At 34.2% G+C, this 21,142-nt stretch overlaps 1 protein-coding gene across 1 annotated transcript; it reads left to right on the top strand.

Annotated features, from left to right (window-relative positions):
• Positions 1–2,394: 2,394 nt before the first annotated feature.
• On the top strand, positions 2,395–21,117 carry LOC105461952 (potassium voltage-gated channel protein Shal-like). The gene is made up of 2 exons (XM_011708475.1): positions 2,395–2,542; positions 20,935–21,117. The coding sequence occupies exons 1-2, from the start codon at positions 2,408–2,410 to the stop codon at positions 21,043–21,045; spliced, it is 246 nt and encodes an 81-aa protein (XP_011706777.1). The 5' UTR covers positions 2,395–2,407; the 3' UTR covers positions 21,046–21,117.
• Positions 21,118–21,142: the final 25 nt, after the last annotated feature.

Here is a 21,142-nt window from a genome sequence, read left to right as displayed (position 1 = left end):
TATCCCCTGTGTGCCTTGTCGACTCAGTTTTTAGCAAGTCCGTGCATTCTGTCAAACTTTGCAATTTTTCATGTATGATTGGCATTATCCAGTGTGCACTGTAGGTAGGTTGGCGATCGGGTTTTGCACATCGTGTATGTATGTGTGTATGTTTTACACACGCTCGCACTCACACAATGTGTAAAATCCGTTTGCCAACCTCCCTATAGTGCACATCGGATAATACCGAACATACATGAGAAAAATACAAGGGTTACTTCAAAATGCTGTAACTTTGTGAAAAAAATCGTAGCGACTTGTTTTTTTTTCAAATTAAAGAGAAAGATTCCAACTTTATGACGCTGGAAACCGCATTCCCAGGAAAAATTTTAGCAAGTCCGTGCACTCGTTTAAACTTTGCAATTTTCAGTGTGGCAAACATGCTCTCAGATTTAAGAGTTTACAGCCACACGGATGCATTAAATTTAAAATCGGCTCACAGTATTTTAAAGTAGAGATTTCAAGCTTTCATTTGAAAAAAAGTTCATCATTTTACAATGATTTTTTGCGGAGTTACTGTTAACCAAAGTTGACCAATTTTTGCTCAAAATTTTTCTATGCCATAATTTTTTTGAGCAGTGTATATGAACAGATGTAATTAGAATATTACTTACACCGTAATTAATACCATTTCAAATTAATGCGAAATATATGCGACGCAATTCAAGCGGAAGTTCGTAGAACCGCGGATGAAATACAAGTATGAAACAGCACAACACAGCGAGAAACAAAACGGGAAGGGCGCGCTGCTTGCTTTCTCGTCTCGGCTTAATTCGGGTTAACCAACAACTTCGTACATAGATTAAGCAATACATGCTAGACCAAACTTGGTCAGCGACGGTAGCACGTTGAGTAATGCAGCCTCGCTGCGTTCTGTCTCTCAGCGCGAAAAGCGGCATTATATGTAAAGTGGATTAATTAATTAGCTAGCTGTAGTGAGAAATTATTATCCGTCAGAAATTAAAATCTAATGAAAAATACGTCAGAAAAGTTTTATATTAGAGGGAATTTATATATTGCGTCGTCAAGAAAGTGCGAGGATGTGATTATGCTGAAAGCCTGCTAATATGCTTGTTTTCTGACGCAACGTAATTTACATGCAATTGGGCAATTAATCATTTTGCTTTTAGAATATAAGTAATAATATATTCGAAAAGAAAAAATAATTATTAGATTGGTCAGAAAGTATTTTTGTATTTTTGCTAACTAGAACTGACTCGAAATACGAAAAGACTTTTTGATAATTATTATAACCAAATGTATATAATGTAATGTACGTTACCGTCAAAATCCATAATTGTTAAAACCTGATTTCACTAGTTAAAACTAGTTTTAAATTTAATTGAAACAAGGTCTATAATTATGTTTCACATGGGTTTTCAATTTTTCATAGCGAGGTCCAACTCCCCCACCCCCTCTGTTTAAGGTTCCCCCTCTGGAACGAAATGAGGTCTATAATTGTACTGTCTAGTTGTAATTGTACAAGTTTTCGATTTTACGTCTAATCAACTATTTTAGTTTTAACTATTAAACGGATTATGGATTTTGACGGTAACAATAATTTTATTATATCTATTATAATTATTACATGATTAAAATCGTGTGATGATGAACTTATAGATTATATGTTTCCGTTGTAACTAATGTGCTCCCGCTGTAGATAAATATGACGTTGATAAAGCTTTTTAATCATTTCGGCATGTTAAGTATTCTTATAACAAAAGCCTTTCATCTCATCTTGCATGATTCAAATCAAGTTTTCCAGTAATACGACATGTCCTAATTAATAGGTCCATCTGAGAATTGGTGGTATCTTCAGCTTCGCAGCTTCTTGCCCTTTTTCGTAAGATGAATGAAACCAGAAGGATCCTGCACGTCGTAGTTTTTCTTATTACATTTTCCTACCCAATCCAATTAATCTTTCCGTTCTTCAGCGTTGCTCTACTCATTGTCAGTTTCACATGGATCTTTTTAGCATCTATATCAATAAACTTACACACATACGTACACACGCGCGCGCGCGCGCGCGCAAACACATATACACACACAAACATATATTTCATTTACTTTTTCTTTGTCTTCTCTTTTTTCTTTTTCTTGTCCAAATCTTTCTCAGTTCATCGAATGTCTATTTTGTCCTTTAACTTTAGCGCAGTCTTTTTATTATACCAACTAGTTTATTGCTTTTATACGTTATCTTTTCACAGTTCAACGAATATCTTCATTAACGATATTGCGCATGAATGATCCTGCAGCATGGCTCTTCTCCCTTCAGTGTTTCACAGCTCAAACTCCCTTAAGTCGAGGAAACTTTCTCGCCTAAAAGCCCCGTCTGTTATTGTTTTTCCAGGACCGCGAATTCGTGGAGATGGAGGTGCCGTACAACGGCGCCCCGAAGAGGCCGGGCTCGCCATCGCCCCTGACCTCCCCCGCGCACAGCACTGCCTCCAGGGGCGGCCTGCTGCAGTCCTGCTGCGGGCGCTGCTACCCCCAACGTTATCAGGTACGCGGTCGACGTATACTCGCTTCGATTACCTCCATAAACGAGACCGCGCCCTCGTCCTCCTCCCATTCTCACGAATCGCAACCCGGCCGGTCGCACTATCAGCCAGCCCCGGTCGACCCGACGACCGTGCCGAACGTTGTGTTCAATGTGCCGGGCGACGCCGATCGGCAGCGTCGCCAGGCCGCGAGCTCGTCCAGCCCGTACAACGAGACGAGAGTGTGAGCCGGGGTAAGGACTGTCGACGCGATCTTAAACATCCGGCGACTGAATCGATCGTTAGAATCGATTGCCGGGCACAAAACGCATCGCAGTGCGATCTGGTCGCCCTCACCGAATTCTGGACTATTGATTGGGATTCTTGTTCTTCGACGATGCTGGCTATCTCTGTCGAGTTCTCAGATGTCGATAATAATCTGGCGAATTTCTCGGTGAAAACAACAAATGATGTCGCGAGGGTATTCATGCTTACTTCAGTCTCGTTGAAATTAATCGCTTCAAGCGCGACGAAAGTATTATTCTTAAGCTCTTCGACTCGACAAGACGAATCGATCTTCTCGCGCGAGAGAGAATTAAATTGGTACGAGAACGCAACCCGCACGAGGCTATGATTGCAGTCACATTGCGAGTAAGGAATCTTAATTAAATGAACGTCTTCTCGAGAAGCGCTTAACTCGGATACGACGCTTTTAATCGTCGCTACTAATGGAAATCAGCTGTTTCCAGCTGAATGAACAGCTTAACTGGTCGCAGCCAGTCGCTTCTCCTAATTCTTGATCCCTCAGGGTCGCGCTAGTCGTTCTCAGTCAAAATTTACGATTAACCAGGGCCTCTGGCGACAAAGACTAACTGCAATGCGTATCGCGAACGGAAAACAAGACGGAGCGCTGCATATACTCTGTCTTTACTTCGCAGGGCACCGTAGCTACTCTATCTTCGTTTCTGTTGTCATTGGTACAACGTGCAGTTTCTCTTCTGGCGAGAATTTTAATTGTTCTTTCTGTAACATTTGTTCTTCAACGCGGTTAACTTTCCCGAAGATTAAATCGTAGATTACTTTTCTAATGTATATTACGATATGATAATAAATGAAATAAAGAAAGAAGAAAAAGAAATTTTTTTTCTTTCCTCTTGAAAAAAGAAAAATAGTTTAAATTCGAAGGATGTAATAATGGCATAATATAAAGGAAGTTGAAAACTAGATTGGAAATAATTGAGAAATTTAATCCACCTTATTTGCTCTTAATCTAGATCCATCACAAATTAAAGTCGAGAAAGTTAATTCTAGATAAACTTTGAGTGTCAAAGAAGATTTATCTAATAGAAGGTTCGATCTGTGTTATCTATTTCTCTTCAACACTGCCGCCGAAGGTACGAATTTTGGTACTTTTAGGAATTAGGCGATAATCTCGATTCTAAGGGCCATGAGGGCGCGACAATTAATAGGATCATCGCTTGTTTCGCTCGCTTGGTTTCCAGAGATTTATCGCTGAAAATGTCCAGACTGGCAGACCAATGACGTGTCCAACATGCGAACGTTCCGTTCCGCTACGTTACGCTATTGATTAATCTCTAGGATTGCTCAGGTACTCGTTGACCGAAGAATCTTATCGCGCACAGTAATCGTGACAAATTTAATATTTTGTCATAGGTAACTAGGCATCCCGCCAAAAATCTAAAAAGACATTTTCTCATAGTAATTACTCTCCCCAAATTCTAAATCGATATTATAGTTATAAAGATAGAGTAATGGCAAATGCACTGAACATTTTGCTCTCCTCGTGATTTTGCTATTTCTTGATATTATTTATATTAATCGAGCATTCCAAATAATATTATATGGAATGGAAAAGAGAAATAGACTAAATTGAATCACAGTAATATTATACATCGATATTTTTGTGATAATATTTTGATTTTATTATATTTTTTGTCATGATTGTTTCAATGTCTTTCTCTTTATATTCATAATTTGGGAATATAATTTGGATTTAATTTACATTATTTATATCAGAAAATATTTATTTCCCGCATAGTTCTTTTTTTATTTATCATGTCGAATGTAATTTATATTGAAATTCACCTCCAAGAAAATTACCACAATTGTATCCGTCACATTGAAAATTCAATTACTTTTTTCGCCTATGCAATACTTAATTTTCTCGGGTATATTTTTGTTTTCATTCTCGGCGAGCTCTGCGATACTTAAGGCTCGGTCGTTTCGAGTAGCTGATGAGATGAATAAAACGTTCGCGTGTCTGTTTTCCTTCGTTATATCCTCGACTTTTTCCGACATCATCTGTTTTCGTTTCATCACTCTGAGTGACAGTTACGAGTGCCGCGTAAAGAAAATGAAAATGTTTTGCTAAAACATTTTTACTTTAAACAAAAATCTCAGAGTCGCATGTGTTTCTCTGTAGTATTTTTTTCGAGAATTGCGGAAAGCTATAACATATATCTATTTTAAAGTTTCATTACATTTATTAGCTGTAGCAAAATCATATAACAATAATACATATTGATAATATTTATATTATTTATGAATGAAATATGATTAATTCTCATATTTCCAATCATATGTCATGTCATTGGTTGATATCTATATCATTTAGTCGTGGAATTATATTGAATTGTTTAGCAACAATTCAATATAATTCCTATTGAAATATCTCTTGCATGTATAAATGTTATTTTCGAAGGACATAACGAAGGATTGAACATATTTTTAAATTTCCAAGCATTTGATTGAGGAGACTTTCGCTTTTCCCGTGTCGAAGATCAAAGCCGAGACAAATTTCAAAAATGAAATCGTATTGTTCGACACATATCGGTAATGGTCGACAGTTCGACATAAATCTACGTATAATCGACCTTCACATAGCCGAGGCCGGTATTAACGAGGGAAAATGAAATGTGATGAACGGCCTGATCGACCGACAGATCGAGGACGAAACATCGTCGAAATCCCATTATCAAATGCCTCTGCTATCTTGACTTTTATTTTTCTCTACCCGATGCCGTTTTATTCTTTTCTTCCTCATCATCGGATAATCCACGCCATAATTTACGAATAGCTTTTAAATTCTCATTAAAATGTCATAAAATACTGACAGTAAATGTAAACAATTTCGACAATAGGACTAATTATAATTCTTCAATATTTGATTTCAAGGATTATTTGACCTAATTTCTATTGTAGTATCATTACTTAATTGAGATTAACTTACCTATTCAATTAAAAATTTTTTAAGATTTATTTACGTCTTTTAAAACAGATGGTTATTTTTATATTTAAAGATTTGTAATATTGCTTAAAATATGCTTATGGAAGGATATGTAAACGATTCTTTAATATTTCAACATAATATTTTATTTTTCAAATTTCCTTTGTCGTGAACTATGCAATTTCTCTTTCTTCTCTTTCCTTCCTTAAATTCTGAATTCTATTATTCTTTTCATATCAGTAGATAGGCGAAAAAGTGTTATTCTTGATCTGAAATATTGTCTTCCGTTGCAATCGTCTAAATTTCATGGAAGTTTAATGAAGCATACTTCTTTCTCTCTCACATCGTAGATCCATAAAGGATCTCGATTCATAGGATGCCTTTGCCTTCCATTGATGTAGATCTTAAGAGTAAATCGCTCTTTTTCGCTCTTGATCGTAAATCAGCGACGCGCAACCTTTTTAAAATACAAATTACTTAATATAGATAATCTAATTTCAATAAAATAGGATTCAACTTTTGCAATTACTTTTATTTTAATTAACATTTTATTAAATTTATATTTAATTACAATAATTATTATTATTTTATATTAACTTTATACTCTATTTAATCTGCGCTTTTATTAAAAATGAACTAACGTTGCAAACCTCAGATTTATTAAATTAAACTTTTATTTAAAGTCTTTTTTTAAAGCTGTGTTTAATTTTATGTTCGATTATTTTAACTAATGATTATTCATAATTATAATAAAATATGATTAATTAATAATTATTAGATATACGTAATTAAATTGCAAGCAAATTAAATGAAATGAATGAAAGAGGAGCGAGAATTACGAAGGTTGCGTGTTGTTATGCTTAGATCTATAGATCCGATAGAATCGACCCGTCTTCCAGAGAAACTGTCGACCCCCATCTCTCGCGCGGAGCGTGTCTCTCCGCAGCCCCGTGTCCTATGTCTTCCATTTTTAGATTAACTTGACATATATCGCCGCATCGAGTCCCTGCCCCGAGCTCGCGCCCGTCCCCGCTCTCGTCTGATAATCGCTCGTATTAATAACCCGTAACTCGATCTATATAATCCCCGTTCCATTAAAATTTAACCGAAACTTCGCCTAACGCGAGTACGCCGCGCCGAAGCGAAGGTTCAACCGCAAACCCGATCCGGCGCGGCGTAGCCGATTCACAAATGGGCAGCCAATCGATACGCTGAGACAAATCTAGCTCGTATTTTATTATTCATAGAAATTATAATTGCTATTTTTGCGAACACGCTGGCGTAACGTTTTTCAGCTTGATCGAAACGCGAAGCAAATCCATTCTATGCTGTAAATTGATTATATTTAATTATATTATTAATCAAAACTTAAATAGAAATATAAATAAAAACATTACTTCCTGCATAATTTATGAATTATGTGCAAAGCGATCTTAGGATCTTCAATTTTGTACTTAAATCAGAATTTACGGAAATTTCAATAACTTTCTAGAATATTTGCATACTTATTAGAATTGCATCTAAATTGATTTTAACATTAGAAATGTATTATGTATTTGTATTGAGATGAATCATATAACGATAAACTTATGATCTTTCAGGCAACAATTAATGTTAAGATTATTACATTTTAATAATTTCCTCGGTGTGGACAATTTATACTTAAATCCTAAAATAGGAACTTTATGAAGTTTCGCATTTCGATCTAGAATCTACGTGACGCTAATAATCGCTATCAGAGCTGGAAATTGCAAATTGGCGATATATTATGAGCTATATCTCAGCAACGACGTAATTATTACTGAGATAATTAGCTTATTCCAAAAGTGGCGAAAGATTGATCAATAGGTGTGAGATTTTTCTGCCCTAAACTTTATTGTAAGATGAACGAACTCTTCCCTTATCAATATAAGCTCGACGATAACGAAGAATCGTCGAAGACTGGCTTGCGTTGAAGATTAAACAAAAAAGTTTTGTGATTTCAATGTTCCACTTTTCGTGCGACTTTAATCTCTCTCACAATTCGTAATCTTCTTTTGCAGCAGAGAAATGACAATCTGCAAGTTTGAAATTGCAATATCATCTAATTGAAATAACTTTCTTTTTTTATCTTGTTGTCATACGATTATTGTTCACAGAATAAATTCAAAATTTTTTTGTCAACTTTGCCGACAATATCGTTTTGATATTTTGTTATATAAAAGTTTGATGGATTGTTAAAACGGAAGCTGTTGTAATTAATTAAAATTCTATAAGCGTTTTCAATTTCATTCTTTCCTCGGGCTGACTGTATTGGATTGTTGTTATTGTCTTGTTGTGAGAAATTGCGATGTTATCGATTAATCGGCTACCACATAGGTATCTTTTCATTTCGACTAGATTTCATTTCCCGATCGTTTTCCTGATTCGGGTGACGCACGCCAGTCTGATATAGTTTTCCCATTGTGATCGGTTCACAATACGGAAATACGGTCGCGCGTCCTTGATTTGTTTATTTTTTTACGTGGAGATCCATGTCGACGTCATTCATTCGTCATGCAATCGATTCTACGTGGCGATTAAGGGTTGATCGCGAACCAGCGTGTGATTGTCAGGTAAAAATAAAAATGAGATGCATCATGATTTTGTGAGGAATATATAAATCTGCAGAATAAATTGATATATTCTCTTTACCTATAAAGAATCTGTCAATTTTTTGTTACGTACTTAAATAAGTTATCGTTAAATTGATGTTTTCATTTTCTAAATTTTCTTTCATCGAAATCTCATATTTTGCTACTTTGAGAATTACAGTACAAGATTTTACATTACATTAAAATTAATTGTTGTTGTATTGATTGTATTGTAATAATTGTTATTGATAATGTTCATGCGCTGTTGAGGCTTTCGATCGACCCTTGTATACATTTTAGCTGCGAAATACTTGCCACATTCCAGAAACGATCTGTTACTTTCGATAATGTGATTATTTTTTTCCCACGTATATCGCGGCCTAAGCGTGACATGATGAAATCAAATTAACAGAATCAAGGAAATAAAGAAACTGAGATTTTTTAATAAATTCCTTCATTCCTCACACGACTCTTTTTTTTAGGACAAATATAAATATCGCATTCTTTATAAATATAAATTATAAAAAAATTTAAATTTGTACAAAGACTGTAATTAGGATTAGAACGAGCATGGAATTATTTTGATACTCGTTCAAATGTGAAAATATTGTATTGATTGCATTTTATTTAATTTTAAATACGGATAAATATTTTATTAAAAAGTTTCTCTTGAATAAAAATAAAAGAGAATTTCTTTTTATTTATTTTTATGATAATATACAACGCACGCTTGTAATATACTATATGTATATATATGTATATATACTATATATATATATATATATAGATTATACACGAAATAAAATATCGGATGTGATATTTATATTCGCATGAACTTTTTTTATGGAAGATATAAAAGTTATGATATATTTTAAAAATATTTTCGCGTGCGCACGTAATTTATAACATTATTACGATCAATATTATTAATTATATGTATATATTTAGGTGAAGAAAGAGACCAATGTTTAATAATTAACAGATATTATTTTTATTTATTTCTTACAAATATTTTAAATAAACGATTATATAATGTAATATAATTATGACTAATATCATGTCGTATAGTGCGGGAGAGGGATAATATATGAAAGTTATTTATTGAGTTGGGAAGGGGATGGGAATCGATGGCGCTAATTACGCGGGGCAATTTTCAGTGTGAAAAAATGTTGGAAAATGCTAGTCGGGCAGCGATCCAAAAATAAACGTTTGACAAGAAAATCGGTGTCCGTATGCGCGAGTTTTTACAAGTCGCTGTATATAACCGCGTGTGGTCATCCTTGCACAATTATCGACTTCAAGTTGATACAACAGCCCTGACCTTAGAGTTATGCCACGTGATGTAGGATAAGTAGGTTCGACCGTCTCTCTCTCTACGTCCTTTCATAAAGCGGCATTCACATCGCAACTATCATCGAGATATTGAAATCTATAGGAAAAATTAATTTGTTAATAAAAAATTTGTTATAAAATATATATATAGATGTGCCTTTACTAAGCCAATCTTTTGATCGAATAAATCTGCATTGTTTTAATTTATGAGGAAGCAATAAATTAATATACATTAAAATTAAGAATGTGTATATTAACAGTTGTTAAATTACTTATTGTACATTAAATTTGAAATTTCATGCAATTAACACGAGTAATTAATTGGACTTTAATTACGTGCATTTCAGAATTCACACTCCTTCCGTTATGTATTAATTTATTTCATTAATGTATTTCATTAATGTATTTTGTAAAGACAATTTCTTATCAAGGTGAAGAGTGAGTGGAGCAATTATTAGTCAGAATGATTTAGCATCGACTTAGGAAATGAGATACACTCTAATGCGTGTATTTTGCACAAAGATATTATTCTCCCTGCCGCGGTCATGCCTTTATTAGAAGTATATTTATAGTCTCTCCAATGCGTCACGCGATGCGCGGCGTATATAATTAGAGATTGAATTTATATGCAAAAGTAATAAGGAATGCATAGCGAAAGGGGCACGCGAAGCCCCGAAATATGACTCGTCTTAATTCATCGGCAATAGGAGTATTGTACGTTACATGATGGCGTACAATGTTATAATTTTCTTGTTCTCTTCTTTTTTTTCTCATTTTTTCTTGTCATTCAGTATCATATTACGTTACGCGCGCTTGCACATAATTTTCAGTGGCTTTCAACGGTAATACACGGTCCGAACAAAGCCGAGCAATTCAAACCAAACGTTGGCGAGCAACACATTTCGAGCGTTCAACAGATTTATCCGCGCTCGATATATACGTATATCCCGGCGAGATTAATACGATCGCGATTATTTATACAGTCCTGCAATCGCAGGCCTGCATACAAGTCGCGTGTGGCTTGCATATCTGTACGCGGCATGCAGTTTGTACACGTTGAATGGCAAGTGGCATACCCACGTTGCAAAACGATGATCGATCGGTTGGTACAACCCCGCACGTGACCACCTATACAGCGGGGATACATGCATCGCGAATGCACGTCGTGTTAGAAACGCACGTGTACACAAGTCTGATCGACAAATTAATTTTAATCGCAGCAATGCCCGCGATAACAATTCAATATCGTAGCGACTAGTTTCGGCGTTGAGGAAATTGCTTTACGAGTGATAGTGTCGGCGGATAGGGAATGGTCCAATTAATTAATGCGTTCTAATTTGGCCATGCAAATGATATTAGTATCCTTATTTATTTCTTTTCTTTCCTGTCGATTATTTAATATAAATGTTGTGTAATTTTATACATGATTCGTCTGTGTAAATGTATAAAAAAATGTTAGGGATTTATTTTCTCTACAGTTTTGTATGCATTTCTTTAATGCATACAAACGATACATTTGATGTTCAATTTTTATGATAGAAAATTTAAAATATAAAAAAATCTTTTGAGAACCCTTAGAGAAATTTAGTATTGTAAGTAATAAATTGCTTTTAATATACTCAAAATAAGTAGTTAATTTCACCAATTTAATTTACAGTGTTGAATCTTTTCAAGGACCATTGTGTACCTAATATTAAAAGATTCAGGTACTGTATCAATGACTAACTAGAGCACATTAAATCTGCAAGAAAGAACAGATCGAAATTACAGACCGTGATTTGCAGGCCAAAGGTTTTCTTCGCTTCTTCAAGTGGTTTGATGTCAATTAAATATCAGAATGTTGCCGCTCTGTCAAGCACCGTCAATTTAATCGCTCGTGAAAAGTCCAGAAGATTCTGGAAGCAGTTTCCGGTCATGCGAGTGCGGCACGTGAATAATTCATTCGTTAGAATCCGGCCGGATGATACTCGTTTTCTTTCGTTCAGACTGCCCGTTTAGTAAGTAACGGTAGCGGTTTCAATTAGGATGAAGCATTTCTCGATCACCCAACGATAGTTACGGAAACTCTTGTTGATCTTCTGTGTAGAGGGTGAAAAGAACGAGATAAAAGGAATGACAGGAATGTGAGGAATACACAAAGTGAACGACAAAGAGTCAGCCTTGCTAACTCTCAAACTCATTAAGCTCCGTTTTTACTTGAGCTTTTCTCTAATGTCCACCACTCCATCTTCGCTCTAGTACGCTTTTTCGCTGATTAATGTCGATCCTCCAAAGAAATACATCGCATACAAAATCATTCGATTATAATCGACACTTGACATATTTTTATATTTTTATCTTTTTGAATTGTTCAAATATCAACGTTACATTATATTTTTGATGGTAGCGTTATAGATATAAAACATTCTTTCTAATTAATTGAAGCAAAATATGCAATGATGAAAGAAATGCAGTATAAAGTGATCTTAATTAAATATCTTGATTTTTAATTTACTGAACTAAAATTCTAAATTTCAGTTTCTATATAACAACATTCCCGCGTGTTAATAGATTCAATAAAATTTATAATTATAAAATTTAAGAAGAGAAATCTTATTTAAATAATTAATATATGCATTCTCTACACAAATATGTCGATTCTTTATTAGAATTTATATCAGTCTGTGTCAATAATACTTCCTTACGATATATTGTGTATTCTCTGTGCGCGCGTTAATATAAACTTCTACTATTCTTGCGTATTTAGAGACCATTGATTAATCAAGGCGGACAGCAATCAGAATAATTAACCGCATCCGAGTCTATTAACAGTAACAATAAGCAGCCGTTATATCTTGGCTGTCCGTTATGAGCAGTCCTCTGTTGCGCGACGTAAAATATCGATTCTACAATTCCAACCTGTGCCATTTACACTGCGCGTGATTACAGATAATAACAAATAGCAACGAAATGTATTCTATGTATTGTATGTTATTTCAATTTACGTGAAGCGCAGCTTTGATTTTCACAAGTATACATAATTCAACATTAAAACAATAGTTTTAAGAATTAGAACTACCGTTTAAAAATTAGTTATTGCGTAAACGATAATTTGTTTTTATGGTATCTTTTAAGTTAAAATTTAATTAAAATGATTAATTGTCAAAATTAGTGTTAAAAAGTTAGAAAAAATTATTACTAAAATATTCTGATAATTTTAAGACATCAGAAATATTATCACATATGAAGATACATGAAGAAATTGTTTTAGACTTCGACAATTTGCTGTGACAAAATTTGGTTTTTTAAGGTAAATTTTTATTATTTTGTCGTTTTTTCCTGAAAATTTAATAAAATATATTTTAAAATCCCAACCTTTTTGTTATAAAATTTCTTAATTATCTTTCTTTAAAAACTGCTTATTTGAATTATCAATGGTTATAATAAATGTTGGAAGAGCTGCATAGCATATACACTAGATTTAAGTACACGTCATCCGCAAAAGATGCAGTATATGTTAGCTTTAAATAAAGCCGTCTTATTATTTAGCTAGTACTTAAGAAAAACGTTTTTTGACGTAAAAAGTTCTAGTTATGTCCTAAATTTTTTACGAATGTTTGCTGCTTAAAACTCAGGAAGCGCTATGACGAATAACTTGGTAGGCGTCATTCAGCATATGAGTAGGTAGGTATACATAAAGGAAGGAGTGTGAGATTCGAAATACGCGACCTCGTGTCTTTACACGAGTAATTTGCAACGCAAATTGATGTTACACGTGCGACATAAGATATGTATAACGCTATACATAAGTACAGAAAGTTGCGTGTGAGTCCATAAACCATTGAGTCATGTAAAATGTCGATATGCTGTTATGATCTTAATCTGAGAAAGATCTTGTCGATAAATTGTTGAGCAATTAATAATTTTTAGTCTACTCTTAGAAATTATGTATATATATATATATATATATATATATAAATATTTATATGCAATTTTAGTATAGAGTATTTGAAAATGTAGAGGGCTTTAATTATTCTTCCTCTTTAGGTAATAGTGATGTTGTGTTAGAATAAAATAGAACTTATTAGAAATTCTTATTTTTCAAGTGCCACGAATATTACGTTTAAATATATACAATAAGTTTACAATTGTTTTAATGTGATACTTGTGATGTGATGCTTGTGTAATGAATGCAAAACATTTCAAATTATTTAAAACTATACAAATTAAAAAGAATCTTTTTTTGTGAAAGTTATGATATTTCGTGGTACTCTAAGGCGTAAATAAAGATCATATCACAATGCTTTTAATATCATTTTTTATTAATTACGCAATTAATTTTTTGTTTTAATTCTTCTTTAATTAGAACATTCACATATTATTTTTTTTCGATATTTCATCATATTGTAAAAAAAGTATGTAATATTGCATGAATAAGTGGAAATATACTTGTTCATATAATTTTACATATTCGTTTAAGGATAAGAGCAGAAGCAAGAAACGTGTTTTTAAATGCAGTTTGTTTGTTTGCAAAAGGTAATCCTTCGTGTTTATATTAAGAATCCCAAATCCTGTCTTTAGACACGTTTTATAATTTTTTAAAATTAATAATAAATATAAAAATCGTCAAGTTGTCAAAAGTTTTCAAGTCGTCGGGTCAATTAATCACTTGGCAGAATGAATGATCTCAGGAAAAGAAAGAAAAAAACGTTAAGTATTACAATGTTCTAGGAGAAATCAATTTTTTTCCGATGAATAGGTGGTATAAATTAAGATTAATGCGAACACGTCCGAGTGCTAATCAATGTTACTGTTTGCTGCATTGTCAGTGATGGTAAAACTGTATTAATCTGTGTATGAACTGTATACATTTATATCATTTACGCGTTGGAAAAAAAGCCAATTGGTGGATTGATTTCTGAAGCATTGTAACCATTCTTCTTCTTTCCTTGAAATCTATCTTACCAAGTGGTTCAAAAAACGTTCAAAAAAACTTTAAAATTTGTATATTTATTGTTAATTTTTGAATATAGGCACAAAGAACCTTTTACAATAAATTGCATTTCAGAAGCTTGTTTCCGCTTTTGGTCCTCCCCTTGTAAGTACAATCCATTAAACTATGAAAGAACATTAAGGGATCAAATTGAAAAATATTAATAAAAAAAACCTACAGAAAACAAGATCGTTTATAATATACGAAAAGGTTCGAGTTTTTTGAAGATTTGAATACAAAACTTTTATATAGTTCGAAAGGGGGATTTTAGCCGAAGCGAATCCGAATCTTCACGAGAATTTCTTGTGTTGAGGGACATGGGAATTCAATTAAGCTTCCCTCGCGAAAGTTCGTCGCGTACAAATACATCGCCATCTCTTCGGATCGAAAAGTGAAGAACTTCTTCAAAAAAAAGTCGACAAAAAGTTTGACATGGCAGATTTGCCGGTCTTCAACGTCAGTTTTATCGTGACGTTGTAATATCGATAACAGTATCGTCATCACCGCGCGGATTTTCGGTTCCTTAATCCACGCCAATTAATCATATCACCGCGGGCGACTATCCCTTTTCATGAAGACATTCGGAAGTTAATAGATCGTATCACGAGGTTCGCGCATTAATATTTATAATTTTCCACTTCCGTTCCGCTCAAAAAGTCATCAGGACTCGCGCCGGACGTCGGCGATGACGTCGCGTCGGATTAACCGGCGCATTATGCACGCTATAATGTAACACGAGTTGCTTTTATGAATAATGCATAGCCGAAGGAACAGCGGGAGCCTGTAGTGGAGCACCCACTTCAGATCAGCCAGGCAAGACAAAATTGAATCTTAAGTGTACGTTCTAAAAAGCTCCGTCGATCCACTACTCGTCGTCGACCCAGTAACGAGCACTGCCTTTTTATCTTCATCCCCGGCAGACTCTATTACTATTAATTGTTAACCATGTGACGAAGGAGCCTCAGCACGCTCGATCGAGTACTTTTAATCCAATATTCGTGCTTCGCTCGAAAACTTTTGATTTACCAGCTGATAGATTGCATAGATTTCTTTTAACTTAAAAATAAAGTTTTTGCCTTTTTTTAAATAATGTATGCAAAGTGATACACATGTGATATTTGAGGTATGTTTAAATCTGACACGAAATTGAAAAAGTATACTGAACACCAGGGACGCTAAGTAAACTGACACAGATATCGATAACGAGAATTAATAGAATAAATAACCAGCATAACGAAGATTAATAGAACAAATAAAATGATATAAATGAATGACATTAATAATAAGGACTAATTAAATAGATAGAAAGGTATAATTAAATTTCAATTTGTTCAATTTAAGAATAAAAAATTTAAATTGTGAAATATTGAAAGCTTTAAAATAAATCAATTAAAATTTGAAAGTTGAAAGTTTGAAAAATTAAAATTTATGTTTATAAATGAAAATATATTAATAATTTTATACACAGTAAAAAACATTTTACATTTATGTTAAAAATGGTCCACTTAATTAATTATTTGTTAAAATTTTGTTATTAACATTTTTAACGTATGAAGTGTTAATTTAACATAATGTGATTAAATTATTTAAATATTTTGTGTTGAATTAATATTCAACGTTTCTTAGTGCCAAAATAACACAAATTATGAGTAAGTGAACAAATAATATAAAACTAATGTATTTTAAAATGTAAATTCTAACATAAATGAATAAAATACGTGTTAATTTAACATACTATAAATATTAATTAATTTTATCGAAAGAATATGCTTTCACAGTTTACAAATTGTGTTACATTTTCTGTGTTAATTTTTTAATTTAATATTTGTGTTATTTTTTAGCATATTCATTTTATGTTAAATTAACACAAAAATTTAAATGGATTGTTTGGGACATGTAAAATGTGTAAAAAAAAACAAATTTTCCACTAGTGTATGAATATTTATAAAATAGAAAGTATAAAATGGTTATTATTGTAAATCACTTTGGTACTATTAGTTAATTTTATAAGCTATATTGAGTCTAATAAAAATGAGTTGGCCTTGATTGGCATCTGTCACGAGATTAATTAATTTAAGTACTATCCTATTATTTGGAGCTGCGCTCGAAATTATCGTTGGGATGACGGGTTGTTAAATCCACTCGGTTGAAAATACTCGCCCGAGCGTGCCGAATTTCTTCCCCAATGTACCAATTACATGTCACTTAATTTATATGCAACACATGTAAGCGCGTAATGTATGATTACGGCCCTGAATTTACTCACGTTGTCGTGCGGAGCAGTCGCTAACGTGTACATATACATCGTATCAAATATCTCTGGCCGTGTAATTGCATGTCCACAATTGCGGAATTGTTACTACTTCGCATAAACGTCAAAGGTCACATTTATGTGCGCGTTACGTTTCGCTCCATTTCTATCTCAAGTATTTCTTGTTACAACTATATTTTAGATATGTCAGATATAACACGCCAGTTATACAGATCGTCGCAAAGCGTTGCAAAATTGCAAATATTTTTAAGAAACTTCCCCTGTCTTTTATAACAATGATAATTGTTTAAATTTTGCGCTTGTACCGTTATTTTCTATGCGCCAGAAATATTTCGGATTTAACTATTGACGCGCATTAATTTTAGAAATTCAGAATTCTTCGCACGATGCACTGTATTTTCTGCAGTTTATTTAAACGATAACTTCCTATGTAGCCTCGGGGGGGAGGGGGGAGGTGCAAAATTCACCGCTTTCTCGCTCAGTTAACACGGATTTTGCGACATTCTGTATAATCGTCTTGCGTATATAACTATTGTGTATATATGTACATACATACTCTATAACTCTATATCAACCGCTTCTTTCCGGTCCGAAATCTTATCCCGTCACAGTGAGCAAGATTAATTACGTATTATTCGTTATCCCGATTCGAGCCGCGTCGATTACCAGCCAGCCGGATGATTAATCGATGTGGAAATCGAGCGCTTCCCTCTTCGTTAATAACTTGCAAAGATTCTCCGTCGCTCCGTCTATCCAAGCTACGATTTTCACCGTCAATTCGCATTGATTAATTGGCGTCCAACAGGTACGATAATCGGTCAGTAAGCACTACGGTAAGCATTACGCGTTACAGTCTCGATCGATCGTCACGGAAAAGTTGCATGACACAAATTGACGACGGTCTCAACTATCGCGACGCGAAACTCATAATGTCGAGATTTACAAAAAACGCGAAATCTCTCTTTTCTTGACGGTTGATGCCGGTGACGTTTGGTTAAAAATGACTCGGGAATTGTATCTTCGACTTTTTACGCGACGGCTCTCTGACATCACATTTTCAAGTATCTCTCCGTATCTACAACATTCATCTTTCCACAGTTGTTATCGTTACTTTTTATTGATATACATATAATGTTATAATATCTTCCTAAACATTGAAAAATATACATGTGAATTGACGTTTGTGCTCCAAACACGATTTCAGTCAGCTCCAGCGAGATAATCGCATTTGGAAAAAACAGTCACGATGCACATTAGCAATTATCTTCGAAATGCATTATTTTGGGAATAATTTTCAATGTTTAGGAAGATATTATATGTAGGGGAGGCTGAGGTTAAAAGTAACAGAGATAAGTTGTAACAGAACTTATGTCTTCTTTATCAAAAAAAGAGATAACGCTATAATATTGAACGAAATAAATGTCGGCCTAATGCCGATGCGTCAGCGCCATGATAATCGTGTCGCGCTCTGCTCGCATAGCGCACGCTGTGTGTAAAGTGTCTGCGCATCATATAAGTAAATATTTCTCAATGGTATTATTTGGGTCTCATTTGTAAATATTGAACTTTATTGGCAATTATTTCTACTTGCATACTTGGGAGATCAATGGGAGATAATGAACAAACAGGAGAGGTCGGTATTGAAAGTAACAATTTTTTGTTTTATATATTTTTTGTTTAAATAAAAAGTGTTGTTACTTCTTACCCCATTGGGATAAAAAGTTACAACGCGTCTCGGTTTATGGTTCAAATGATGATAATAACACTTTTAAAAATTGAATTAACGACATTTAATTGCTGTGAAATTATTCTTGACTCTCCTCCTTATTTGTGTATATGAATTTAAAATCTATAGCAAATATAGATTAGACTTTTTTTATCTTATGAAAACGAAAAAATGTTACTTTTAACCCCGGTTTCCCTTACATCAATAAAAAGTAATAATTAATAACAACTGGAAAGATGAATGTTGTAGATACGGAGAGATTTGAATTACGGAAGACTTGAAAACGTGATGTCAGAGAGTCGTCGCGTTCGTAAAAAGTCGAAGGTACAATTCTCGATTCATCTCTAGCCAAACGTTTATATGTATCTAACGATTGTTTGTGTCTCTTGTATTATGCGTGCACATTTTTTTTATTTTCAAAGCACTTTGTGTATTAATGTATGTATTGATTTATATTTGCATAAATAATTAATTAAGTAATCTCTCTTACTGTTTTCCGTAGATAATCTCGAATTTCGCAATCGAAAATCGCTCGAATATCGAGAGAGCATGTGAAAATGCGCGCGTTCTTGTATTTTCTCGCGCTGGGAACACCCAGTTATCGCGATGCAGCAATTTGACGGGGAAATAATTGCGTCGAAAATCACATTGCCTGCAGGGGCTCATTAGTTTTCCGCTTTGCCGATCCCGTGCGGAAAACGCGCGCGTTTCGCCCGAATGCGAGATCGTCGAGCATCTTTGCACATACATTCCGGGCCCGAATTCGAATTGTTTGACTCGCGTGCGAGGGGATGTGACGCATCGACGTTTGTGAGTTAATTCGTTTTTGCCGGTGATGCGCGCGGTATGCGCGTCACTTCGTCAATTTCCAGGCTTTCCCGGGGTTATTGGATCAGTCGAAACGCTATGAAGCCCATCGGTTTTTTACGATCGGCAGTACGGTATATGTTCCTTCGAAAATTGTTTAAATCGGATTTCATTGTGCGGGTCGAAAGGTTGAGTAAGGAAAACAAGAGAATCGTGAAATATTAAAATATTACTGCTTACGTATGTAAATGAGTTTATAATACATTTATCGTGATTTATTGAAATAATATAAGCTAATATAGTGAAGTTTATACTTTTTAGGGATCAGTAATGGAAATTGCTAATTATGGAATTATTAATTAGGAAATTGCGATAAATGTGGGAATAAAATGTATTTTCTGATATAGTCGAATCTCGATAACTCGAATCTCAAGAGACGAAAAAAAACCCTTCAAGTTAGAGATTTTTCGACTTATCGAAATTCGAGCGAAAGAGGGTTAAAATATGAAAATTTGGAGGTTTTGTACGAGAGTTTATAATTTTCCAATGGCTTATAATGGCTTTTATAATGGCTTTTGAAGAAAAAAAAATCAATATTTGACAGTGATTATTTATTGCATACATATAATAAATATAATCATAAAATAAAATACCAGCTATTACTTATGGTTACACATAGCTACAATTTTGAATTATAGAGACAACGCAATAAAAGTTCGACTTATAGAGGTGAACTTTGACTTGTAGAGGTCTAACTACTTTAAATTCGAGTTGCAGAGGTAAAATAATACATCTAAATGTCTGACAAATAATTTGAGTTAAAGTAGGTTTTATTTCGATTTATAGAAGTTTTCTCCGCAGTGAAGCCTAAGGAAATGAACAAAATTTTCGTCTTACAGAGGTTTTTGAGTTGTAGAGGTTCGAGTTATCGAGGTTCGACTGTATTATTCACCATTCTTATTTAAATATAAAGATGCGTTATGAGCAAGAGTGTGTTCTCTCTCGAGTAAAGATAAGTTTTCAATGATATACTTGCAATATATTATTTGCTTAGGAAATCTATAATGAAACTGCCATTTTACCAGGAAATAACAATTAGAATAATCAGCTCGGAGGCATCATGTGTAATACCGATAACTGTATCATGAATTAACTCAACATGCTAAAGAGTCTCTAACTGTTTTTTTTCTTTTTTTTACGAAATACTGCAAGTTATTCGTACGAAAGGCTCACGGTACGAGTAACAATCAAGGGATAATGTTATAGAAAAGAACAATGGGCGCGCGGTAGATCTCTATTAAAGTTTCATTTCCACATCCATCCACACACACACACATGCATCGATCGCGAGAGTAGATGGAAGTTTAGGGGGAGTCCGTAGAAAGCATTAGCGTAGGCGTACCTAGCGTGCAACAATGTAGTGTGTGCTTGTGGTTGTGGATTTCAGCAGGCGTACAGTCAGTACATCCCGGCTACAAGAGCTCAAGTGTCCGGGGCCCAGGGTGGGCAGACGGGGGTCGCCATGGATGGCACTTACCTCGTCGAGGCCTCGTTCTGAAAAGTCCCCTCGCGCACTGTAAACGACACATTGTAAAAACCGAACCGGACCGAACAGAGAAAAAATAGCGAATAAAAAAAACGTAATAAGTGAAAAA

Source organism: Wasmannia auropunctata, unplaced genomic scaffold (assembly GCF_000956235.1).
Source record: "Wasmannia auropunctata unplaced genomic scaffold, wasmannia.A_1.0 LD274219.1, whole genome shotgun sequence".
In the NCBI taxonomy this organism is placed as follows: Eukaryota; Metazoa; Arthropoda; class Insecta; order Hymenoptera; family Formicidae; genus Wasmannia; species Wasmannia auropunctata.
The sequence above is the reverse complement of the archived record's forward strand: the minus strand, read 5'-3'. Positions and strand labels throughout refer to the sequence as shown.

What these genes read in the sequence shown, in the direction of transcription:
- LOC105461952 (XM_011708475.1), top strand. Translation starts at nt 2,408, where the DNA reads ATGGAGGTGCCGTACAACGGCGCCCCGAAGAGGCCGGGCTCGCCATCG. An exon ending in GCTACCCCCAACGTTATCAG is followed by an intron (nt 2,543 to 20,934) that starts GTACGCGGTCGA and finishes TGTGGATTTCAG; the next exon opens with CAGGCGTACAGTCAGTACAT.